Genomic DNA, 27,363 nt, shown 5'->3' with positions numbered 1-27,363 from the left:
GTGCACATGCTTGAATACATGAGCACAGACACACATGCATGCCACAATCTTGACGGCTCTGTAAGAGGAGACAGATTAATGGGGGAAATGGCCCGCTGCAAAGCCTTTCACAATGACAACGGGCAGAGAAGCTCTATTCACTTGACACACACACACACACACACACACACACACACACACACATGCATTTGCTTCATCATAATTTAGCATGTTCTGCTGTTCATATACCACTTATAATGAAGCAGTGATCAATAACAAACAGGTAACTGATCGCCATGGTGGTCGGCTATTCAGGTCATAGTGTTAATTCTAACACTGTGGGTTCAAGTGGAGGACACAGGCTGGGTGGAGCTGGAGCACGACACCAAGAAAGAAAATGAACCATCACTGCCGATGTCAAAACAAGGCCATGGAGTCGTGGATGGGTGAGGGGTGTGATGGAGGTTATATGGATCAGATGTGGCTCCATAATCTCATTTAAAAATTAAATGAGAGTGGGAGCATGAATAGTCAGTCCCCAAGGTGAAGTAGTGTTGGAGCGCAGTTTGATCTTACAGTTCTTAGATGTTGACAAGAGACTTAACTCTGTGAAATGCTTTAAAGTAAAGAACATATGTAGAGATTTGTAGGCAAACAGGACTGTTTGATTCTGACATTAGTTAATCATTTTTAAGGATTTTACAGTGAAAATTGTCCCATGGTTTGAACTGCATAACATGTATGTATGACAATATTACTTTAAGTTACAAACAAATGCTTAAATAATGTGCTGATATTGTGGTATTACAAATTCAGTATACTGTAATGTTATAGCCCTTTATTATTATAGGTGCATTCTCATCATGATGAAGAATAAAACTTATTTATTTTGGGGAAAACAGCAAAAGTTTTCCAATGATTTCATGTAGACATGATGGAGGAAATTACTGGACCTGTCAATAAAATAGTCAGAGACTTTAAAAACCCAGCAAGATTAATAACATACAATCTGGTTACTTTGAGATGATGTAATGTTACCTGTAGACCAACCCAGTTTAGCTTCCTTGATGACTGACTGTTTTATTTAAGAAAAACAACTAAAGTTTCCTGAAGATGTAACGCTTAGCTTTATGCTACTTTTAAAATGTAGACAATGAAGAGAAAGTTATATACACTTTAAAATACAAACCACTGCAATGGACTGGAGAGCTGTCCTGGATGTACCCTGCCTTTCCCCCAAAGACTGCTGGATAGGCTCCAGCTTCCCTGCAACCCTTAATTGGACTAAACGGTTAGGCTAATGAATGAATGAACACAAGCCAACAGATTTATAACATGTTCATTAGTTACAATTAGAAAATGTGACATTTTGTTGCCAGTCAACAAACCCAGCTTTTGTGTTTAGTTTTTGCCTTGTTTTACTCTAAGCTAAGCTATGCTAAGCTAAGCTAAGCTAATCACTACCCACATTTTGAACATTTTACAGGCAGCATATTTTTAAATGCAGTTACATGTACATTATCAATACTTGTAATACCTTTATAAGTTATACAAGTCAGTGAAACATTCGAAATAGATTAATTAATCAAAAACTGAGTTCAACCATTTAGGTCATTTATACACATGTATATGTATTTGTATAAATATATATACATATGAACTGCATGTAAGAATAAGTGTCAGAATGATTTAACTTTTTTTTTATCATGTACAACAATATTATAACACTACGCACAGGTCAGCCTACTAGATGAGGCACCGTTACTCAGTCCGCTCATCATTTGAGTGCTGGACTTCAGAAAATAAAGCAAGATAATGAGACAACGTGTAAAAATCAAAAACAAAACATACTCTTAATTGTTGATGGACATGCCTACTTGTACTGGACTTATCACTGGACTAATAGCTGAAACATTTAGGAAATTTAGTTGCAAAATCAGACTGTGTTTGTGTGAATTTGTGGCAGCTTAAAAAGACTGTTTATTAAACACATATACCTGCTCAAACAAGCAATTCTGGGTTTTTATCATTGCATGTAAGCAGGTTTAAAATCTGTTCTTTGTGAGAAGTTTGTTGTGAGTACAACTCCATGAAGGAATGATATATTCACTTTATTAATGATAATCATGATTCTGAGTTATCAGACTATCTACAACTTTTCTCTGGCCTGCAAACGTTAACTGCACACAGATAGAATAAAGTTCTACCTTTCTTGATTGTTGTTGGTGTCTATTTCAGAGCATCCAAGAGAAATATTACAGTATGTTGATGTGTTTCTTTGTGGAAAATGGAAAATCACTTTCCATTTTTGTATCCTGACTGTATCATTCCCAAAAATTACCACTTACACCCTGGTATTGGGTTCCCATTGATGCCAAATGTGTTCACAAGGTGCTAACTGAGACCTAGCTTAGGTGCTAACTGAGACCTAGCTTGTTCTAATGTCTAATCTGTTAGCTTGTGCTAACTCATTAAGTTAAGTAAAGTTCAATCAGATGTTTATTTTGCAGCAAAAACAGCCGTAAAAATCCTTTCTAATAAGAGAAAATTATTATTATTTCATTGTTTGGAGACGGCTGCAACGCTACCATTTTTTGATTGTAGCAACTGTTTAATTGTGTTGCCGTAAATGGCAGCATATCAAGAAGTTAGTTGTTTTCCATCAGTTACTCCTGGTTCATCTGGTAGCTTTCTAGCTTTGATGGTCCATGTGCACACACACAAACACACAGAGAAATTGCCCTAGCACCATTACCCACTTAAACAATGACCCCCTTGTTTGCTAATAGCCGTCTTTGGACCTGATTAAATTTTTAAATGTAATTTATTAGAAGTAGAATGTAACCCCAACGCGGCTGTCAGCAGTTCAAGGGGGTTAAAAGATACCCGCTAGCCCTACTGGTGTCTCACGTCACACTGTGGCTAAACTCCTCAAATAGCAAGTCATCACCCTCAGTGTGGGTAGTGGAGATGAGGGTGACCTGGACTTCAAGAACAGCATCAATCGGACCCTCTTACCGCTTGGCTGAAGTTTCTCAACGTGGTCATGTTTTATAGCAAGAGGTGGAAGGTAGATTGAACCTGAGAGGCTCTCTGATACCTTGGCGCCATTTTGGTTCAGGTCAGTGTCATGGATTGAACAAAAGCTGCACTGTAATTTGGCTGCAGCAACTGATAATAGTATTTGCCCCCACCCCAGTGCTGAATTGTGACTATTTTAAGTTACCACACATTCTTGGGGAAATTCCAGTGGTCTCTCTTCGTCATCAGTCTGGAGCTAAGACACATTTTCTCAGCGTGTTGTCCAGAATTAGCCCTTAATTTGATGCCCCTGACTCTGTCTTAGCAGTAGGGCGGAGTTGCAGGGTCACCTATTGTTGTATGCTGCCAAAAACAAAAAAACTTATTCCAGATCCTCGCTCACATGCCCCACTACACTCGTTTATCGACTTTGGACTGTATGTTTGTGCTGCCTGTACATCCTGCCATAACACCATATGTTCTCCCAGGCTTTAGATCAATTAATTGACTCAACCAGCACAAGCTGTTCTCGAATCAAACTTTCTACCAACTCTCAAGTGATGCTTTGTGACCTCCACTGCGACATGCAATGATAAATCTCTTCACCAGATTTAGCTCTGTGTAATTTATAAAAGGATCTATTTTCAAGGAAAACGCCTGACCCACAGATCTTAGTGTGTCCTCATGTATGTTCACAAATTTGCAACTGAGATTTTAAGAAGTGAAGGATCATAAGTGCATGTTTGCATGAGCATTGGTTGCATTGGGCGGCTGTGTGCATATCCTTTGAAGCAATGTGTGTCTACGAGGGGAGCTTGATTGACAACGAGACAGTGGGTGCCTAGCCGTGCCTGTGGTGGAGGCTGGCTGTGGGAGATGGAGGGTGTTAAGTCGTCAGTATGAGGCATATGTCAGAGATCAGCACTGGACTGTGGAGATCGCTTAGATGCAAGGGGAGGAAGGGCACTGAGGGTTGTGAGAAACTGAGATTATTCTGTGGGCTTGGTGTTGTGGCCACTGGCAAAATGGCTGATCTTCACACACAAACACACATAACCATATTTCTTTCATTGCATTTTCCTCACAAGCAGGGGATACAGACATCCAACCTTTAGAAGCTGCATGCAAAATTGTCTTCTTAGAGTTAAAATGTGCCCTCCATTGTTACTACAACAAAAACTGGGGAACAAGAATCTGGCTCTTGAGCCTCTTCAAGTTCTTTAACAATTGTTGACTGAAACAAAATAGAGTTGTGAGTAGATAAAGTAGACGTGCTGTGGTAACATTCTGTTTGCTACTAATAAAACCTTTTCTCAGATCTATGCAGTTCCATCTGGCAGGCTTCTGAAACACCCTCAGGTAGTATTTTTCAAAAAATAGCTGACCTATGGTGGATGCTTGTATTCATAACATTCAGGAGCCTTTGAGCAACACTTAAGAACAACCCTAATCTGTTGTGAGAGCTGCTCTGTCAGGTGAGCTCATGTTGACTGGAAGTGGTGTGATATCTTTCGACCTGACGATAAGAAAAAGTATCATGCAGCTGATTGATTGTACAAGTCTATTTTTAGGCTGTCACACATGTTCATTCCTTACTTGGAAAAAAATTGATTGTGGAAATTCTATATTTGACCATGTCCTACCCCTGGCAGCAAACCAGTAATCGGTTTCTAGGGGCCATCTGACCGGCCATTCATCTCCACACCAGGCTAGAAACAGCTCTGACATCTCCTTTTTTAAGTTGATGTGAGGTAATAAACTCTGACATACTTTGAACATTAATATTAATTTGAAGCTGTGCACCTGGTCTATAAATATTCCCCCCTGTTTTCTGTCCTAATCACATTCCAAGATATGTGGACCATGAGGATTTTGAAAAGGAGATCCAGAGGCAAACTGGGACTCTGCAGGACAAAGGTGAGCACGGTCAACTGGAGATGGAGGTCTGGTTTCGGACATTGAGCCCTTTGAAACTAAACGTGGGTATAATGGAGTGCTGCTGCAGTTCTACACAGCAATCATTGGGTCTGTCCTGGGCACATCCATCAATGTGTGGTTTGGAGCCGACACCAAGCAGGACAGGACCAGACTGCAGCACTCTGAGAGGACTGCAGAGCACATCACTGATCAGACCAGGACTAACGGGCACCTTCTCCACTGCAGTATTATTATTGAACAGATAAACAGCTAACTGGTTGCACAATCCATAAGTGCATCTCATCTTTCACATGTTTCTGTTATACAACTCCTCTCCTGCATTTACTGTATATACTGTATGCTTGGTTTTATGTTTGCAGTTGTAATTTCTATATATTGCTCTGTACGTAGTAGACACATCTACATGAGAGTCTGTTTTATTTATTACTTTCTTCTTAATATGTATTACTTTTACTTTTCCATACATAATTTGTATGTGTTTATACTTGACATATAAAGCAAATAATATTTCTGACTGTGAATTACTTGAATAAAAATACAGAGGAGCTAAGCTAACAGCTACATGAAGAGCATATTTTTCCATCTAATATAAATCGACCTCAAGAATTTCTAAATTGTGGATTTTTCTACTGAATCACTCTGGCATCAGACAGTTAGTCATTCTGTCACTACATTTTTCACCACACAACTACTGTTTATTGCAACATGATCCTGATTGCCACATAGTGCTGCGACGTCAACCCGCTAACTATGATGCAAAAGTGATGCTTCAGTCCAGGGGTGTCCAGCTCCGGTCCTTGAGGTTCGACTGCCCAGCAGGTTTTCCATGTATCCCTGCTCCAACCCAACTGACTCAAATAAATCAGTAATTGGGCAGAATTTCATTGGCTGTGATCCATTTATAGAAGCCAGGTTTGTTGGAGCAGGACTACATGGAAAACCTGCAGGAAAGCGGTCCTTGAAGAGCGGTTTTGGACCCGCCTGCTTCAGTCCACAATTTAGTGCTCACTTGACTGACTGGGAATTTTTGTGGGTTTGAGTAATATGATAGAAACATTCAGTTTTCTCATTACTTTTGTTTCTGAATCTCCAAACTGGGAGCACTCTGACCACAGACTGCTGCTGTTAAGATCTCTACGACTTATGACTAATTTACAGAATCAAACTGAACCAGTTTGTGGGCAAAAAAGCTCTCTGTGGAGCTGAAGGAAAATGCTTGGTCATTTGATTGACTGAGTGTTAAAACATCCATCATGCTCACCTATTGCTGCATCAGGTCCACCTTGCTAGTATTGGATTGGACCGCTTTTGCCTTCAGGTCTGCCTGCAGTTTTCATTTAAAAAAATTCAACAAGGTGTTGGAAACATTTCTCAGAGACTTTGCTCTGACATTTTTTTTTCCTTTAATACCCAAAAGTGAATTCTGTCTCCATGTGTGAGTATATTTATTTCATACAGTAGATGGTATATCTTGTGTCTTACCTTATTATATCATATGTGTCCATTTTAACATAAACTAGATTGTATTCCTAACCTTAACAACATTGTTTTTAGGTAGTTTAGAATATGCAATCAGCAAAAAAAATGCAACTGAATTGTAAAATGACGTTCAAAGTAAAGCAACTGTATATATTTCACGGCTATCTTTAATTGTATGCATGGCTACCTGCATATGTAGTCTGTTTTAGGCACATTCTCAGAATTTAACGCTATGCAAAGTGCAATATGTGAGCAACTGGTTGCAGTGTAGGAACCAGTTTGACCAAATGTGAGGTCATGGGGTTGAAAAATGAAGGCGCTGAGTTGACAGCTGTGTTGTGTGAAATCACTGGAGGAAGCTGACTGAGCAACTCCTGAAAAGTCTTTGCAGACATCTGAGACCGATGATGTTTGTGTTAAAAAAAATAAAATAAACAGCAAAAACCTTTGTGTTGATCTTGTGATTTTGCTATGGGAAAGGCTGGCATTATTCATGCTTTATAATCAATACAACGCTAAGATAAATCTTGATATAGTGGGCTGTAATCTTGCTGTTTAAACTGATAGCCTGGGTGGACAAAGAGTGGATGAATATAACTCTCCACTCCCTCAACAACTGTCAAACTGGCTGTAGCACAAAATTCCTCCTTCTTGGCATCAGTGTCTTGTTACAAAAGCAGTGCTGCTCAGTAAAACCTTCCTCTGAATTAATCAACAATTGAAATTATAAAGAAGTCTTCAATGCGTTTGCTTTTATTTCCCCTGCCGCGCGATAATCCACGGCTACATTATGCTCCACATTGAGGTGATTCCTAATATCTGCTGCTCTCTGTGTCCCTGGCTTGTTTGTTTCAGTTGACAGAAAGAGTGAGCATGTGAAGTAGGTAGCGATAAGAATAGCTGTTTTATTGTGTGCCACTGCCTTGGCCTCCTTATACCGAATGTGTTATCTGAGGGTGCAGCATGCCACACTAAGCTATGTGCATGTGACGCATGGCTGAGCAGCATTCCTCCTCCTGAGTGCAACGCAGGGCAGAGATAGTAGGAAGGCAAAGCAGCCAGACTGCCAACAAAGAGGTAGAGAGGACGGAGAGCAGGAAAGAGGAGCGATGAAGGGAGAACTCATTACCGGGAACATGCAGCTAAGTGGAATGAAGTACCCTTTGTTCCAGATAAAATCGTCCTGCTTCCCAGGCCGGCGTCACTAAAGCAATTTAAGCACAACGAATGAAACTGATCATGTCGGTAGCAGACAACAAAAGCTAAATGAAAGGAAGAAAAGACGCTTCCCTTTTTCATGTGGTCATGATTTTACTGTTTCTTTTATAAATACTGCAGGGTCATGAGAGATGGGGGCTGACGGAGTAAATGTCCTGGGATTACAGTGAAATGTTGTGGGAAAACAGGCTAAAAGACGGGACCGTGACCTCCATGTCTGAACATCTTCCAGGAAGACTCGTAGGCTCCCGGTCCGGGTGTCTTCTGTGAATACACACAAGCCGATTTTCACTTTCACTCCTCGGGAATAGCAATCATTAGATATCTACTGCATCTTTATCCATTTTTATCCACGAGATGCTATTTGTTTTCTGCTTCATGTTGTGCTGTGCTGCCATTTTTTATAAACAAGAATTACCCAAATTATAACTAATTGCCTTCAAATTAGAATAACTTCGATCAAAGCTACTGTCAAATCTTTATTAATCACATTTTAAATGTGATAGAATACTTTTTACTCACTCGGTTAATAAAATAAAATGCAGATAACTGATATAAAGGTGGGGGATAACGTTTTATGCTGTGAATGTGGAGATGAGAATATGAAGTTGAACTCACTGAGTGTACAGGATGGAGCCGCGGCAACGTGGATTTGAAGCAGGAGGTGATGCCTTTAGCTGGACTGGTCTGGGGGCTGTAGTGGCTGGGAGGTGGGCCTTCTCTCTAAGATGATAAGAAACCACAGCTATCACATGCAGCAGATCACAGCTGGCATGTTGTTGACAGAGTTGGCTTTTACATTGCAGTCCTGTGCAAGAGTCCTGAACCACCCCCTCGTTTCTTTATTTATTACCAGACGAATGGAAATAAATGAGTCGGGATTTATTAATTAAGATGCAAATATCAATAGGAATATAAAACAGGTTTACTCTTCATCACAGCATGAGGTCTCCTAGAGAAGCTTTCATTGTTTTCTTTAGGAGTAAATCTCCAGTCTTCCAAAGAACTTTCCAAAGGTCTTCTTTTGGGAAGGATTTATCCTTAAAATCTGTCATTTTACTGTTTAGCAAAGAGCTTATTCATTAAATTATTTTAAAATCATAAATCTTATATAAAAGTCGATCCAACCAATGACCAAACTTGTAACTTCTAACATGGCTGTATAATATATTTTATTCTAGTCTCGTCATTTAGCCGACGCTCTCATACTTATATATGAGAGTGATGGTTCAAGTTAGGATTTCCTGATTTGCTGTTCAGTTTACAATAAAATCCTAAATAAAGCAGGTAGCTTGTGTCATCATCAACAGCCAAGCACAAGTTATTATTACAATCTGGTTTAGACTTTTTGGATGTGCAAAGGTTCCTTTCATACTCCCGTTGGGTCCATTGAAATGTTGCTGCATTCCACAAATGCAAATCAGGAAGGAAAAAAAACAGACTCCACATTCACAGAACAGGAGTCCCTGTGTGTGTCCAACAAACAGAAAGAGTTAGGAAGGGTGAAAAATGCTGCCATACGTGGCTGTTCTGGTCTTCTCCCATAACAATGAATGTTAAACTGTCGTGGGTGGACAGTTGATGGTTAGCTTAAGAAGAAGTTGACAACAACCGTTTTCATCACAAGGAGCAAATTTAACTATAAAATAAATATTTTTCCTCTATAACTTCTGCCATTTTTTTGGCTAAACATGCTAACGGACAAAGAGAAGCAGAAGCTAGCCTTAATTGTACTTCATTATAGCAACTTGTCAAAGATAAAGAACATGAGATTGGACGATTTCAGTCCAAAAACTTAGCAGTGCGTTTTAAATAATCAAATTCATTTAAGTTTTTTATAAACAACTACGGCAGCCACACTCAATAAAAATTCAGTTACACATATTATATCCTATCAATATTTGAAGGAAAGAACTGCTATGTAACTGCTGGATATGGTGCTTCATTTTACTTGAGGAAGGCATAAAAAGTGCAACTAAATTTAGAATAATGACTAATGAATGAGCTGCTGCTGGGTAGGGCCCACAATGTTCAGAGTGGAGTTTATCACAATTCATGAAATGAACAGCGACTCACTTATTCACAGATATTTCTGAACAAGCCATTACCTAATGATTCACTGATATAATCCTCCTCCCAGTTAATGCCATCCATCTATCTATCTATCTATCTATCTATCTATCTATCTATCTATCTATCTATCTATCTATCTATCTATCTATCTATCTATCCATCCATCCATCCATCCATCCATCCATCCATCCATCCATCCATCCATCCATCCATCCATCTTTGGACAACATTAGAAGTAAACTTGATGATACTATTACGTTTAGATAAAACTACTTCCCATAGCAGACTACTTGCTTTTTTCTGACTTTTGAAAGTGAGGTATTTTTTGTTTTGTAATAGTTGGTTTGTCAAAATGTGTAGCTACTTAGCTTCCTGATTTCTGATCTGATCACCATCATGACCACACAAGATATGTACACCATTACAACAGGCAATGCTTTTGATTCTGAACTTAAAGAAATCATAAAAAAAAACAACGGTAATTATTGAAATAGTGGTATTTAATATATCTGCTGTTTGTTTTAATCTTCATTCTGACTATAAATGAAAATCTATACTCAGGTTTCCCCATTTCATCGTTTGTAATTATATTGCAAAGATGGACATAGTAATATCAATAGCCTAATAGCATTATTGCCTAATTCATATTTCATAGTAAATGATGTGCAGTGAATTTCCAGTGTGAGGAGAGAAGAGTTAGGCAGTTATGACAAGTTGGTCAAAACGTGACTTAGGCTGTCAGGCTTCAAGACTATTAGTATTGAGTCAGTTGTTGGGATTCTTAGTGTATAACAATAATGATATAAGTCCAAATGTGTCAAATAGGCCTACTTTCAGGATAGTCCCACCATAAAGAGATTAGGTGTATCAATCAATACCTGAAACATGATTATGTTTCTCTATAAATCAACATATTCAATTTAGTTACTGGCATTCATGGATTTGCCTTAATTAGATTATAAATGGGCTCGTCATGACTGGAAAAGCTCGATAAAAACACAAGTCCAGTGAACATATTTCAGATTACTGAAAGTCAAACTACACTTCAAAGATAATAACTGCTTTCTTGAGCTGGTGGGGTCAATTATGTTGATAAAAGAAAGAGATCTTTCATTGTTTAGTTCAGGAAAGGAAAAGCCAGGATGCTTTGAGTAACTATTAGAGATTTTTTTGGTTGATTCCTTTTTTTTTAACAGTATTTATACCATAAGTCAAACATAGATACAAAACAACAAAGCAAAAAAAAAATTAAGAGGTCAAACAAGTGATGCAAAAAAAACAACAACAAAGGAGTGATTTACATGTTCGAAAAGGAGTAAGAAAGAGTGTGTAACTCATTAGATCCTACCCATTTTTCTAAATGTCAGTGCTACACATAATATAACCATAGACTGTATATAAAGAGATGGACATAGCCTCCGTGACGTGACCCATAGATTTTAGATATGGGATCATTTTGGCAGGGGCATGCGTGTCGTCTCACCCGAAAAATACATATATGGGCAAAGAGGTGGAGCTGAGAGTGTAGGGGTGGATGATTGACATCGAGTGAACTCCGAGCTACCTGTGGCTGAGAGTTAAGTGGGCTAACCCGGAGATAGCAGGAGCTAACCAGCTAACAGAGGTAGGTGGGCTAATGCTAAAATACTCTGTTAACTGGCTAAAAGCTTCACTTTTCTTACACTCTGCTTTCTTGAAGCAGGAGATCGGGTACCTGTCAATCAAAAGGACACGCCCCTAAATATGACAAATTTCGAGATTAAATTACTTGCAAACGGAGGTGTTCGAAAAAAATTCACTCCCCCACAGTTGTCATGAAGGTAAACCTGACCTATTAAACCAAAAATGGATTGTTGTACCAGGCTGTAAACATGTTTATTTCTGCTGTGAAGTTGGTCTTTTTAATATTGAAGTCTATGGGGATTCGCTCTGTTTTGCAGCCCCTAGTGGATGAAGGGGACACTGCAGTTTTATGCACTTCCGCATTGGCTTCACTTTTAACTGCTGGAGGTTCACACAAAGTACATAAACCAAGCCCATCAATCCAGATGTAAGTACATAAGTACATGAGCAGCTACAGACATCAAACCATGCATGTTAACCTATTCACCCGTATACAAAATGTTCATTGGAACACATAGGCAACTCACACACACCCACCCCAGACTACACTATCCATGATCACACAGTTAAAAACATAGCAAACAAACACCAACACTGTCATATTTGCCACATCTCACGATCCACCTGGGCCTAAATACCAGCACATCATCCGCCAGCACAAACACATTTGTGTGTGCCCTGCAAATACAGTCATACGTCACATCAATATGTACACATATCTGGTAAGCACAGCTACATGTCACAATATCAGGCCCGCTGGCTCCCATACCTTATCAATATACTGTGTTTATATTTAATCTTATATAGGATGATGTTTGGACATTTTTTGAACTCCACATTCAATTTGTTCCAGCATCTTACTACACTAATTGTTATCCTGAATCATTTTTTAGTCCCTTAATATTGCCTTATTTTAAATTCTAACTTCTCTCTAAAGTTATACCCGCCACTTCTTTTCAGGAATAATGATTACAGGTGACAGGCAGTAAGTTCTTCTTGGCTTTATATCAAATTAATATACTGTTAAAATCTATCATATCATCTAATTTCATTATTTTATACTTAATAAAAACTGGATTTGTGTGCTCAAGATAACTTGCTTTATGGATGACTCAAATTGCTCTTTTTTGCAGTTTAAATAGTGGCTCCAGTGAAGTGTTTACTCTAAACCTCTATACAGTAGGTTAAATATGGTGAGACCATTATAGAGAACAATCCACCAATCACTACAATTACCATTTAAACTGGGTGCTAACCAATGACATTCAGGTTTACATTGACTGTCCCATGCTCTTAAGAACACAATGTGTATTATTCTATAATAAGTACTTATGGTGGGTGGTTATCTTGACAAACCAAAAGGCATATTTCTTAAGATACTGACAAAAGTGTTGGTAAGTTTTTTTGTTTGTAACAAACTTCATGATATCAACATGACAAAGATCTCAAAATAATAAAAAATAAATAACTGCAAGTATGTCTGCTCTCTGCTTCTATAGTTTAGCTACCTCTAGATTTTGGGGGAAAAAAACAAAACAAAATGAATTTTAAATTTTTACATTTTTACATTTTGACTATCAGTCAAAAACAGCAAACTTAAGCTTTGTATTCAATTCAATTCAATTCAATCCAACTTTATTTATATAGCGTCAAATCACGGCAATGCCATCTCAAGACGCTTTACAGACAGAGGGGAAAACAAAATGAAGGCCAATTCATAATAGCCTATATAAGGAAACCAACAGATTGAGTTGAGTCCAACTCAATCTCCCATCCTGAGCAAGTACGTGTTATATTAAGTTATATTAAGTCTGACTTGAATTGCTTCATGGATCAAAGGGCTTTTCATGATCTGTTCTACTATGGCTCGAAGAAAATTCATCTCATTACTGGTATTGAAGGATGCATCCATTTTTTAATGGCTTTATATTCAATTGCAGTTCCCCTCAAGACATGAGTCCACAAACCAGTGGCTGCATGCATCTCTTACATACAGTCTGTATACGTGACATTGTTCAGACACAATGTCAAAGTTGGATCAAAGCCCGGAGCTCATAAAAAGCCATTGTCACAGGTTTCTATGTTGATACTGTAGTTACGTGAAAGATGTACAAACAATGTATACCATGTCTATTTCAGGATGTTATAATCATAGATTTCAGACCTTTGATGAATAATTTTTCTTCATGACAGATGAGAAATGTATAACTTTTGCCCTCAGATCTGCAGTTTAATTACGTTCAAGCTACATCTGTCAAAAGTCTCGCTTACCCAGTCTTTGCCTTTCACTTCTCCTTTCATCTTACCCACTAACACACATACTGGTCATCGTCAGCGGTGTGCCATGCAGAAATAGCATCGCCCCTCCTCCACCCTCATCCCCAGACATAAAACTGTCGCCCTGTCCCTGAACAAGGGACCAGCCTTTCATTTTCAGTCACTCTCTAATTCGGAGAGAAACAGGACAGAGTCTTTTCCTCCACCCTGCTTTTTGCAGGCATGACTATTACCATTACGTGCCATTTGACTCCAGTTGCCAGTTCACTTGATCCTCAGCAACAGGTTTGTCGAGCCCAACACACCTGCCTATTGCACCCAGAGGTGCTAATTCCGGTGTGTTTCAGAGGAGTTTGTGGACGGCAGTGAAACAACGTCCCTGTGTGGCAGTGCATTTGGGCCAAAGCACCTGGCCTACTTTCCCACTGAGGCACAGCATGCCATTTTTCTTAAGTGGCATAGGTAACTGGCATGTTTTAAACTTTAACCAGCATTTTATTGGTGTTTTTGGAGCATTACTGTTTGGCTTCTTGTGAAATAAATAAAAAGCACCCTAAAAAGAATCGCAATCTGTTAATATTAATGTGCAAACTCCAACATGCTTGGTGAACTCGAAGCTTTATAGGGCTGATACAGTGAAGCCTGAATGAGCACAGTACATGCCCCCAATTACAATGCAAACATGCTAATGATTACAAGGTATAATGTTTACCACCTTCTCAAGTTAACGTTAGCTTTGTAACAGACTAATGTAGCTACTTAGTTCTAGACTATGTGAATTGGGATGACTTTTGAAAAAAAGGAACGTGAAAAGGTAAAGTAAAAAAGAAAAAAGTGACTTTCATAAAACTGGAAAAACATGAGACTTTTTCAGCTAATGGCTGTGGGACTTTATTCTTTGCAGAATATTTTCTAATGTGGTTATTAATAACTTGAGTTGATGATCAACTGAACAGTCTTGTTACCCATGTCATGTATGTTTATTAATATTCTCCGGAATCCAACGAAGGTTGAGACCAAGCGGCAACCTCCGGCAGTTAAAAGTGAAGCCTATGCGGAAGTGCATAAAACTGCAGTTCCCCCTTCATCCACTAGGGGCTGGCTGCAAACCGAGCAAATCCCCATAGACTCCCAAAAAGGCCAACTTCACAGCAGAAATAAACATGTTGACAGTCTGGTTCAAAAATCCATTTTCGGTTTATAGGTCAGGTTTACCTTCATGACAACTGTGGGGGGAAATGAATTTTTTTCTAACTCGCCCGTTTTAAAGTAATTTAATCTCAAAGTTCGGGATATTTAGGGGCGGGTCCTTTTGATTGACAAGTACCAATCTCTTCAAGTAAGAAGAACGTAGAACAACCGCGGTTTTTAGCCGGTTGACAGTGTGACTTCGCTTTAGCCTGCTTACCTCCGTTAGCTGGGTAGCTCCCGTTATCTCCGGGTTAGCTCAGTTAGCTTTTAGCTACAGAAAGCTCGGAGTTCGCTCGATGTCAATCATCCGCTATGACGCTCACGGCTGCCCTCTCAGCTCCACCTCTTTGCCCATATCTGTATTTTCCGGGTGAGACGATGCGCATGACGCTGCCAACATGGCGACGGTAGGAACCGCTCTCTGAGCTTCAATTCAGCTCTTCAGAAACCTATGGGGGGCTGCACAGTGGCGCAGTGGTTAGCACTGTGGCCTCACAGCAAGAAGGTCGCTGGTTCAATCCTTGGCTGGTTTGGTCAGTGGCCTTTCTGTGTGGAGTTTGCATGTTCTCCCCATGTATGCGTGGGTTCTCTCCAGGTACTCCAGCTTCCTCCCACCATCCAAAGACATGCATGATAGGTTAATTGGTTACTCTAAATTGCCCCTAGGAGTGAGTGTGAGCGTGAGTGGTTGTTCGTCTCTCTGTGCGTGGCCCTGCGATGGACTGGCAAGCTGTCCAGGGTGTACCCTGCCTGTCGCCGGCTGGGATAGGCTCCAGCTTCCCCGCGACCCTGAATTGGAATAAGGGGTTTGGAAAATGAATGAATGAATGAAAGAAACCTATGGGTGACGTCACGGAGACTCCGTCCATCTCTTTATATGCAGTCTATGGTTGAGACAGAGGACAAGGTTTAGTTTCTTGAAGACGTCTCGATCTTCATCTAAAGGAGTGTCCTCAGTTCTGATGCAGATTTCATGCAAGTAGCTTTTAAAACCATTGGTTTTGTTTGGTCTACGATAGGATTGCATTAAATTTTAATTTGGGGAAACTAAAAAAGCCGCTCAGTAGACACTAAAAATTCAGCACAGGAGAGCCATCTCATCAGACCAGGTCTCGTCTTTTCCTATATCTTAATGATAAAAGAGAAATTTCTGTAAACACTGTGTTAGAGCACCACTACTAAACTTTGATACTTTTTCTCACTGCAGAAGCCCCCTATCCAAGGCTAATTCAAGCTTGCTTTTGCATCCTGTCTCTTCTCCAAGTTCTCTTTGGCCAGTAAAAGTCAGTTTTTCTCTCATCTCTTGCTTTGTCATTTTTTCTGTCTCTTTCCTCTGGAATTTCTTTAATGAATCAACTACTGTACAATGAAAGTACCCAGTGTGTTGATATCCAGTTGCTAGCGTCTGACGCAAAGCCGTAAAGTGAAATTCTTCTTTAAAGTGATGCACGAGGTGGGAAAAAAATTGTTAAGCCTCGGGATGCACTGAATAAATGCTTTTGTTATCAATTCAAGACAGAAGCACAAAGCTTTAAAGTCAGTCATGTACTTTGACTGAAAAGACAAAAGTAGAGAAACCGGCTGTACAGTGGCATAGTGGTTAGCACTAGGTAACTGGATTACATACAGTGGCCTTTCTGTGGAGTTTGCATGTTCTCCCTGTGTATGTATAGGTTTTCTAGGGGTACTCCAGCTTACTCCCACCATCCAAAGACATGCATGTTAGGTTAATTGATTACTCTAAATTGTGTGAGTGGTTGTTTGTCTCTGTGTGGCACTGTGATGGACTGGTGAACTGTCCAGGGTGTACCCTGCCTTTCGCCTCGATAGGCTCCAGCTTCCTTGGACTAAGCTGTAAGGATAATGAATGAATGAAAGTAGAAAAACCTCACTTAACAAAAGAAGACTTAGAAAATGCTTCTCTGCAAAAGAATTATTTCAGCTATTTCCAAGTGATTTACAGCACCTATTGACACTTAGCCTCAAGTTAAACAATGAACAGTGAATTCTCTAATGAGATCTCTTGACTCTCAACAACTGTTGTCGACTCTGACAAACAAAGAAACTCTTCTGCATGACAGCGAACGTCTTCAAAAAACTAAATCCAGTCCAGCTGACTGGACTCACCCTACAACTTCATTTATGCTTAATGCTAAATATGCGTGTGGACACGAATCCTCTTCCTCGTCTGTGTCCTTTTCCTGCATATTTTTGTTCTTTTTCAGAGGGTTTGCAGATATGTATCCAAGTGTAGCAAACAAGGCAGCATTACTCTAAACCACAGTGGCAGTGTTGCACAGAATAGAGCCTATCACAGCGATCATCAAGCGAGAGGTAGGTACACCCTGGACAGGCTGCCAGTCCATCAAAGGGCCCGTTGAACGACCGTGTCAACGTAAAGGATGCGTCGGAGCATGTGCCCAGTGACATTTGACAAAGATGTACTGTTTTTTTGTACCAAAAGTGAGCATAAATTATGCTTACGCTATGACATGGATGAATGAGACATTCTCTGGGGGAAAAACAAATGGCATTTCATCTTTAAACAACTAGTCCAGATTCCTGACTGTATTCTTTACATGATATAAAAAAAGGATTATCAATTAATCTCAAGGGCACCTTGGGAGTCTGGATTACATTCAATTAAAATCGACCATCCTGTAGCCCAATAAGAAATTTCAGAGGACCACCAAAGACACACAAGGAACCATCTTCAACTTCTGTACAACTTGTCATGGCAAACCATAAAAACAGCTGCTACTGTTCTGTGTTTTCACTCTCAGAAGTCGTTTGGATCAGTCGACTGGCATCTGTAAAGCAGGGCGCATTATTATTTATTATACAGGGGTGTAAATCTGCAGGTTCTTCTGCAGTAATTGTAAGAAGAATCACTTTCATGTTCCTGCAGAGTGTAATTCTTATGAATCTGAAAACCTCTGGGATTAAGTCTTTAATTCAGACAGGCTGGAGGATGTTTTTTTTTTTTTCTTTATGCAGCCTGTATTGCTTAAAAAGCATAAAAAGCCAAAACATGTAAATCTGGGACATGGAGTTACTTCAGAGCGGAGAAAATGAGTCAACCCAGGAAAATAAGGGAACATGTATCACTGCTGTGTAGGCTGTGGCTGACTTATGTCTTCCATCTGTAATATTTATCAACCTAAACAGTTAAGACACCTCATCTCTGATCTGCTAAGGTGTGCCACATCCATCGGGACGATCTTCACTTTCTGATGGCTACCTTACAGGATTTATGCAGCTACTTAACCTTTGACAAAAAGGGGGGGAAAAGAAGGTCTTTAAGGCTCTGTGACACCACTAATAGTCAAAAACTGCTCCCAGCGCTACAGTAATAACACCCTTGGGGTTTCTTAGCGCCCTTCCTTTTCTGTCAACACTCAGCAGCTGCCAGCAAGGCTCAAATATCCACAAGCTACCAGCATGGACACACGACTAAGGCTGCAACACTCTGCAACACGAACCAAAGTTGACTGTTCGGCCAGTGCAGATCCTTAACAGGCCCTCAAATGATAGAATCAGACAGCCTCTGGGATCAGTTTTCTTTGACCCTTGCGGTTGTCATAACTAGCTCGTCTGCATAGCTGATCCACATTAGGTCAGAAGTTGCAATCAAAGCCTATTCATGGTATATTGTAATGAAACCTTTCTGTGTGCAATGGAAAGAGTGAACGCTCCAGCTAACTGGTCCCGGTGACCAGATACTTACAGGAGGAAAGCTGATCCGCTGCACAGTCGACCGAAACATCACATGCCTGCATGAAGAAAAGACAGGAGAAGGAGGGGAGTTGGCTGTCAAACAACAAAACAACTAAATGAACAATGCAGAGAAAACAGCAAGAAAAAGGAGTAAGGCCGTGCATGATCAGAGGCAGAGAAAATGAGAGCGCAGGCGGGTGATTGCTCCTCCATCTTTGAGCTGTAAGGAGATGAGAGAGGGAACAAGAAGTCGGATGAGTAGGAAGGATTCAGTGATCAAGGGATGATTCATGAGCTGTCTCCTCAGCTGTGATCTGAGAGTTAAAGAGAAGCTGTTTGTAGAGGGCTTACGTGCAGGGAACCTTCTCCACTGGCTTCGCTGTCATGTTGTAGTCGCACGGTGAAGTGTTGATGTGCTGGCACATGAAACAAAGGCCAAAAGAAAAGAAAAAATGTTCAAATATGTATGACAGAACCACCATGAGTTTTTGTTTTTACATTCCGTCTTTGTTTGCTTGTTTGTTTTGGCTGCTCTGTTACATCACCAGCAGCAGGTTTCTGCACAGCCTCAGTTTTTACTCAAACTGCTGCTTTTATTGTAGTTTAAACAAAGCAGTCATTTATAAGCCTAAATTATAAATGGTTAAGTATGATAAAAAATAAAAACAAAAAAGCTTTGCACTAATTCCTACTTTCGTTTTAAACATTAGACTTCAGAAGCAGCTGACCATGTCCATCCTGTGATGACAGCTGTGTCTTCAGCGGCTACTTCCAGCAGCACATTGCATCATCTAAAGCAGATATATGTAAACATGGGTGCAATTCCTATATATATATATTTTTCCTTTTCTATTTTTCTACACTTCATCAGAAAATAAATATCGCCGACGTGATGTTAAGGCTCCTTAAAGAACCCCCTTTGGAGATTCTAACTACCAAAGGCCCATGTGCTCAGTCAACCAAAGCACATGTTAACCCCACCAACTCAAACTGACAGGAAAAGCATGACTTCATCTGCATGAGTCATATCCAGGAACATACTCATGATGTGCATATGCAAGAGGAACCACCAACATACAAAGCCGTTTATTAAAGGGGTTTAAAAAAAAAAAGAAAAAAAAAAAAGACATGTCTGGTGATTTAGGATCAATAACATGTGAAAACCACATGGGAACCCCACCTTATCTCTGCCTCCCAGAGTGACGATGTCGGGTCGAGGGCAGTTTTTGAAGGAGTAGGACGCCTGGTGCATCAGGACCTCCTGGATGGAATCAGTGTAGTCATATGCCCCAGGCAGCAGCAGATCCCCCTTTTTTGCATTGAGGAAATGGTCTTTTCTTCTGCCCAAACCTTTAAAGCCATAGGTCTTCCTCACAGGGTTCAGCTCAGCTTCCTCAATGAAGTCCCGAATGTGGTAGCTCCCTGGGATGGGAGTATCCTGGGAAAGAGGGGACACTTAGGAATCACAAGGAAACTTGGAAAGGGCTGTTTTTACCTGGTGGCAGGGTAAAAATGCACTTACAGGTCCTTGAAAGCCTCAGATGCACAAGTTTTTTATATTATCTCTGCAGAAAACTGGTACTTTTCATAACAAATGACTTATTTGCTTTCGTCAGAGAAAGAACCTCGGTTTTTATTTTAATCGTACTCACTAGAAACCACCTGACATATCCTTAAGTGGTAAGAAAAGCCATCGATGCTTTGGTTTAGTATTGATGATTAGAGTCGACAGAGCATCACCTGCAGTATCAGACAGCTCGCATGTTTCACAGAGATGTGAGGAGCCAGTAACAGCTTGCTCTGTTGAAGTGCACAGCTATTTTATTTTCTGTCAGGCAGTACAAGCTAAGCTAGGAACAAGGAGCTGGAGACAACAGATTATTATTAGAGCAAAAGCAAACTTTTTAATTCTTCTAATGTGTTTAAACTGAAACTGTGTGAAATCCTAACTACTTGTAGTCATTATTTATTCTAGGACCTGATGAAGTTCAGTGTTGGATACAGGGGGACGAAAATTGGGGGCCAATTGGTGCCGCCTCTATAAGAGCTGGGTCCAGGCCAAGGGAACTAATTCCCACTAACTACCAGTCACCCAGACTCAGCCTGGATGTAGAGTCCACCAGACATCAGTCATGTCTGGGCCGGTAAGCTGCCTCTTGCTAACTGGCCTTTTTATAACATACTAGAACATCAATGTTGCTTTATGGGGGGGATTTTTTTTTTTTTTTGGAAAAAGGAAGTTTTTTTTCGTCTAAACAAAAATGATAAATGTAAGGGGAATTTCAGAAGAACAATAACCACAAGAAAAAGGCTTCAAAACTATTTTAAAGTAAAACTGAAAACTTCTTTATTTGTTACAAAATAGCAGAAATGTACAGTTTTATGACGGAAATCAGCTTTGTCAACTTCCGCGTTATGAGTTTCAGGAAACAATTATCTCTACTTCTGTTTTCAGTAGAATATTGCAGCCACAAAAAAAAAAATCAATGAAAAAGAGGAAACCTTGACTGTACATCTCTCATGATGTAATCCATTTAACATGAGCAGGGGGTAGTTGTGTTTTAATTACCTCACATCAAAGAGAAAAAGAAGCAATCTGAGGAAACTTTAATAGCATATTAGATTATATTATAAACCCTTTCAAAACTCATTACATCCGCATAGTTTGACAGATTATGTATGGACTGGAAGTTGAACACACTTGCATAAGAAAAGTGATCTATGCTCCAACGTGGAGACGCTGTGAAATTACAGTACAACACCTACTGTCAGAGTTCCCCGCCACCAGCTGCCCCGTCCACACAGGTCCTCCTTGTCGTCATCCTGCAGATGAGAGCAAAATGCAATCCAAAACACCAGGAGACTGTTCCTGCAACAAATGCCAACGATGCGTTGATACAACACCTATCATCCTGTACTTCACACGTCCTCACTAACCATACCTTATCAGCCCTGATGCCACCTCTGGACATGCCACAAACTTCAGATTGGGTTTTACATACAGCTTCTTCCTGCACTGTAGTCACTGGTGTTCACTTTCTGCTCAACGGGAGATCCAGTGACACCTGACCATTAAAACTGGAAATGTTACTATAGCAGCAACTCTGCTACCACTGAATTTTTCAACAAGCTGGCCTGGTGCAGGACTAAATTTAGACTCACACCAGTTTAACTCAGAGACAATAGGAAGCTAGCAACAGGGATCATGTACTTCATCTTTTTCAGTCCTATTAAAAGGCACTACGGTTAGATTACACATTTGCTCACAAAGAAAAGTTTAAATCTCAAATCTTGTACTTAACCGTGAGAGATTCCCATAAACCATCTGTAATTTCAGTTGTGGAAGAAGAGGGATGGTCAATTCAAGAACAGCTATTCAGCTTCAGTCACGTGGAAGGAAAATGTTGCCAAGTCAGCAACATTCATCCTTTCAACAAACCTGTTAACACGGTCATGTGACCAGAGACCAGAAGCAGACCATCTCAGCCCCCGTCCCACAACTTTAATACAGTAAGAAGTTGCAGATAAACACAGGAAGCAGAGCAGAGGTCCACAATAGCTTTATTGTCATTCAAAAACAACAAACTTAGTATCTCTGCAAGCTACTGTAACAAACTCAAGGAAAAAAAATAAAAATAAAAAAATAAAAAATCCCAAACAGGTACACCTTTTACACTCCATCACCTTGCAATTGGGTCAAATGCCAAGTAAGACATGAGGCAGTCAGCTTCTATGTGGTGCTGCGCCAACACAGCAGCCGTAGGGGAGCTAACGTTGCGTAGCAGTGTGTACACTTGATCCCACTCAGTGCCTAGAAGTTTATTACAAAGCTTATGTGAGCTCCGAACATTAAGAGGCATTGGCTGATGCTCCTCAGTGCTTTCAGCATTTAAACAGGGGGTTAGATCGATCAATGTGATTCTGAAGCAACAAGGGAAAAAAAAAAAAAAAAATCAAATTAAACTGAAAACAAGACAATTTTCAAATCTGGGTAGATTGTAAATTTTATTGGAAAACAAATATACAACTTGGAATGGATTCTGAGGCATGACCAGAGGCCATTTAAAAAAAAAAAAAAAAAAAAAAAAAAGTGAATAAAACATTAAAAAGCATGTAAGATTAGTCATTTTCTGGTATACAGAACAGCAGATACAAAAAGAGTTTGTACGAGTACCAAGGAGATACACCCGTGTCATTTTTTTGCAGTAGTGCAATGCTGAGATTTCCATATATACTTTGTCCGTAGTCCATGCAGAGTTTCAACTCCTCTACATTGCTTCCATGCCAACAGTGTTGCCAAGTGACAACCAGCTGACAGGTTTCCAATGTCACCAGCCGTGGAGGGGCCCCGAGCACACTTGACGGGAAGATTCGAAGTTCTCCGGCTCCCAGGGGCCTCCATGGGCATCTGGTTGTATGACCGTTCTGTCACTCCAAAACACCATGACAGCAAAAGAAAGGGACATGGGGACAAGAGCCTATGCAGTTTACATGCAGTTCCTTTGGACAGCAGAAGGGGGCTGGGACGAATGGGGGGGCAATTAAGATTTTACAGATAAATTACACAAAGAAAAGGCAAATTATATACGAAATCTGTACAAGGCCTTCACTTCGCCGTCATCATTTGTACGAACTCTGCAAGGAAAAAAAAAAAAAAAGAAAAGAAAAAAAAAATGAAGTTTGGGCTTAATTTTCTTGAAACCTACAATAAATATAAAGACTCCAGTACCAACCTTCATAGTTGACTTGTCCATCTCCATCAATGTCTGCTTCTCTGATCATCTCATCCACTTCTTCATCAGTCAGCTTCTCTCCGAGGTTCGTCATCACGTGGCGCAGCTCAGCAGCACTAATGTAGCCATTGCCATCCTGAAACAGGAAAAATAAATTAACTTCTGATCCAACAGTAGTTGATATGCGCTCATTTTGGATGAAAGCTTTATTTACCTTGTCAAAGACACGGAATGCTTCCCTGATCTCCTCCTCGCTGTCCGTGTCCTTCATCTTCCTGGCCATCATGGTGAGGAATTCAGGAAAGTCTATTGTTCCATTTCCTGAATATCAAACCACCGAGTTTACATCCAGCAAAGAAACTGAGCGTGACAAACATTTGTTTAAAAAAAAAAAAAAAAAAAAAAAGTCAAGTTGGTTCTCACCATCAGCATCCACTTCATTAATCATGTCCTGCAGCTCTGCCTCTGTGGGGTTCTGACCCAGGGAGCGCATAACTGTGCCCAGCTCTTTGGTGGTGATTGTACCATCTCCATCCTTATCAAAGAGTGAAAAGGCCTCTTTGAACTCTGACGGAAAGAAGGAAAAGGAGACGACTTTAGTGACCTGAAGGTGAGGAAGCAGGATGACAGATGCAGAAGGTAAAAATGAAGAGTTAGCCCATCACAAACACCCCCCCCCCCCCCCCCCCCCAACCGACTGTTTTGAATTCTGACTGCAATTGTTTCTGGCTAAACAATGACAGACACTACAAGACGGAGCAGCAGGGTAGAGTGGGGCCATATGACAGCCTGCATAGTTCAGTGGAGCCGTGAGGGATGAAAAACAATGGCACACTTATCAAGTGATGAGGCCAATGGGCAACTTGTCGTGGCATGCAGCAGCTTGTCAGCATCATAAAACTACAGCCTGCCCTGCCATTTTCAGGGTCAAACACAATACAGCACCCTTTGTTAATACAAGCGGGCTTCGTCTGCACTGACAACAAGAGTCTGGAGATCTAGAAGTAGGTCAGAAAAGTCAAGCCACAAAATCAAGACTAACAGCTATGACATCTGGATCAGATATGGAGACAAATCAATATCTGAAAATTGCAGGATAAAAATGGTATGCTAAAAAACAAGCATGTGGGTTCAAAAGACATTTCTGCAACATCTAGTACACTATCCATATTCCATCTTGGCATATTATGGGCTACTACAGTTTCTGTAGTCTTCCACACCGACTACACACCCAGGGCAAAGGACTGCCAACACCTTGCGAAGGCTCAGCCCCTCTAGATTACATAAGACCGACTACAGAAATGCAGTTTTCAGAAGAGTCCTTCAGCACTCTGACAGCAAGCAACAGCAGTTTTCTTGTTTTATGACCAGTAGGCTGCCCTGCGGAATGCCTTAAAAGGCTAAACTGTAAATCCACCGCACGAGACGCAATGATCCATAACGCAGGTGTCTTTGCAGGATATGAGGAAAGCTGCAAGAACAATGCCATGATGTCTTACCAGCAATCTGCTCTTCTGTAAGCTGATCAGCCTGGAAAAGTAAAATAGAAGCCATTTATAAAAAAGGAATGCACACTTTGAAACATTAAATGAAATAAATCCCAACAGGTTACACCCAAAGCCCAACATTACACATATTCTGACATTATACAGCCAAAAAGTCCGTCCGTCCGGACACACGCACCATTAACATCTGAAAGCGAATCACGCCAACTTCGCCATCAACAATAAATGGCTTCCTGTTTGGCGGTAAACGCTAGCTGATAGAGCTAAAGGCTGGCTAGCAGCCCCCGTGTGCAGGTTGGGCTACAGCCCCGTTGACACAACCTTATACTCAGCATTAAAACTGAACAGGCTATTCTTCGCAAAAATATGCTGCAGTTATCATAAGGTCCGATCATCATTTTACCATTAGGTGCGTTTAGGCTTCGTTTAAACCTTGTATTATTGGGGCACGCAACGCCCAGGCGGGACTATCGGAAGCTTAACAACGTTACGTTTATTACTTAACAGCATTTTTGTAAGCTTGAGCCTCCAACCCTGGTCCCGACTGCTCAATAAACATTACCCCGCAAATTTTAAACGATCAATTGCTGAGCGAGAGCCTCGGCAGTTAGAATTACAGTTAGCGTTTGTTTCAGCTCAGCCGTTGACGTAATGTTTAACGTCCACTATGTGCCAACTTAAATACACGATCGGTCTGAAGTCGACTAACCCCACCAAACTATGAATAGCATAGAACCTTATTTCTCTTACCATTTCGAAGACGAGTTAGCTGCTTGGCGGTAAATATCCCAAAGCTTTAAGTTTGTAGCCCAGGACAGCACGCGGTTACACCCACTGACAACTGAATACACTGAGAAGTAGAGAAGTGGACTCGCCTTTAACGGCTTTCCCAGGCCCCTCCTCTTTTTTATATCATTCCGCCAACTTCCTTACTCTTCAGTTCTAAAATGAGCTCAAATCAACGTTTTGACCATTTTAAAAATGCAGATAAAAGCAAGTAAACGATTTAAAAACCATTTCTCTGCTACCGTGGTGGTATTAGTGTAGATATTTGAAATCATATCCCGTGTTGTTGGCGGTCTACATAATAGCGCATGAATACTTTCTGCTACTCTGTGATGGGGCGTGAAACGTAGGGAAAGAAATTGCGCTCTCTGATTGGTGCGTTTGTACCTGCAATGCGTCACTCCCATGGTCTGCGCTGCCGCTGCATCTTCTCCATAGACATACTAGTCAGTGCCACAGGCATAGCAGACAAGCTTGTTGCATAGTGTGTACATATGGGCATCATCTTCAGGGAGGCCCAACAACATAGTTTGGAGAAGTAATTAGCTTTAAGGGGACTTAGTTTATCACTTTCAACTGGGATGTTTCTGACCCTTTCTGCTCGGCTTTGCTACACTGTATTTATTTATGTTTGGTTTAAATGTGCTTTTATAGCACATATCCATGTTGTTTGAGAACTGCAAAGACTGACAGAGCACAGTGTGGGATCCAAGAAGCTCTTCCTCAATGCTCTGCAAGTCTCCAACACTAAATATTCTACTTAAAGACATGCCCTGTAATAGTTGGCAGTATTTGATAACTTGTGTATGTGAGTGTCCATTAGTATGTGCACATTTAGATGTGTTACAAGTCTCACGTCTAATTGTACTGCTGGTGTGGATGGGAGTATCTGATATCCTGATTGCTTATGCCTGCCTGCTCTCCTGTCTCCCAGTGACCACCTGTCTGCCTTGAATTTATGGGAGATGCTGAGAAAGAAGTGGAGGGCAGACTGAGATGTGGAAAGAGGAGGATTCAACCACTCCAAGATCATGTCAGAGTTTTCATCTCCAAAACAATTTCCCTTATTGCATCTGGGTTTTTTTTTTTTTGTTTTTTGTTTTTTTCAGAAGTGATGCTGCCAATGCCATGTGATCTCCTGAGCAGCCCCAGAATATGCAAGGCTTTTCCCCAGCCTAACTAATCTGGAACATATTGGATTTTTTTTTTTTTTTTTTCATTTAAATCTGTTTTTCTACTGTGGGGCTTTTTTGTCACATTATGTAATCCTACAGGTGACGGCACAAAGACCTAAATCTGTCACAAGAACCAGATAAGCTGTAGCATGTGCAAACGAGGGTGTGTGTGAATTCATTTTTCCTCTCTAATAATAAAAACTTGACAACCAGTAAAATGTGAACACACATCCACATTTTAGACATTATGAGACACAGATGCTTTACTCCAATAAATATCGGTTTATCGTTGGGTCACATTGGGTCATGTTTCAAGATCAGAATAGCTGTCTGTTTAATCCTCCTGCACAATTTTCTAAAGTTGCCCTTCATTCAATATGCAGGATCAGCTGTTTGGTTTGTTGACAGCATGCACCCAAAATCCCCAGGTCTCAGAGGACCTGACTTGGGTCAGAGGTGAACGGAGGCTGAAGGTTAATAAGAACGGGGCATATCAAAACCCAAGAGACATTACTTAATAATGTCAAACCCAATCTCCATGATGCAAGACACAATACAGTATGAGTTACAGTAAAGCTGCATGAGGCAATGTTTGTGAGAATATGTTTTATTCACTGAGATTAATATGTGCATGCTCATGCATACGGT

General features: G+C 40.5%; 2 protein-coding genes across 2 annotated transcripts; both read right to left on the bottom strand.

The window, feature by feature from the left end:
* Positions 1 to 7,393: 7,393 nt before the first annotated feature.
* On the bottom strand, positions 7,394 to 21,488 carry stpg4 (sperm-tail PG-rich repeat containing 4; the record flags this gene model as incomplete). Its single annotated transcript, XM_079248730.1, has 7 exons — positions 7,394 to 7,480; positions 8,254 to 8,358; positions 18,527 to 18,572; positions 18,868 to 18,932; positions 19,697 to 19,954; positions 21,283 to 21,339; positions 21,459 to 21,488. The coding sequence occupies 7 exons, from the start codon at positions 21,486 to 21,488 to the stop codon at positions 7,394 to 7,396; spliced, it is 648 nt and encodes a 215-aa protein (XP_079104856.1).
* Positions 21,489 to 22,060: 572 nt separating this feature from the next.
* Positions 22,061 to 24,803, bottom strand: calm2a (calmodulin 2a (phosphorylase kinase, delta); the record flags this gene model as incomplete). The annotated part of the gene is made up of 5 exons (XM_079249216.1): positions 22,061 to 23,151; positions 23,250 to 23,385; positions 23,464 to 23,570; positions 23,673 to 23,816; positions 24,749 to 24,803. The coding sequence occupies 5 exons, from the start codon at positions 24,801 to 24,803 to the stop codon at positions 23,123 to 23,125; spliced, it is 471 nt and encodes a 156-aa protein (XP_079105342.1). The 3' UTR covers positions 22,061 to 23,122.
* Between the last annotated feature and the right edge of the window lie 2,560 nt (positions 24,804 to 27,363).

The sequence above is a fragment of the Telmatherina bonti genome (assembly GCF_933228915.1).
Source record: "Telmatherina bonti genome assembly, chromosome: 11".
Lineage (NCBI taxonomy): Eukaryota > Metazoa > Chordata > Actinopteri > Atheriniformes > Telmatherinidae > Telmatherina > Telmatherina bonti.
This window is presented reverse-complemented; position numbering and strand designations above follow the sequence as displayed.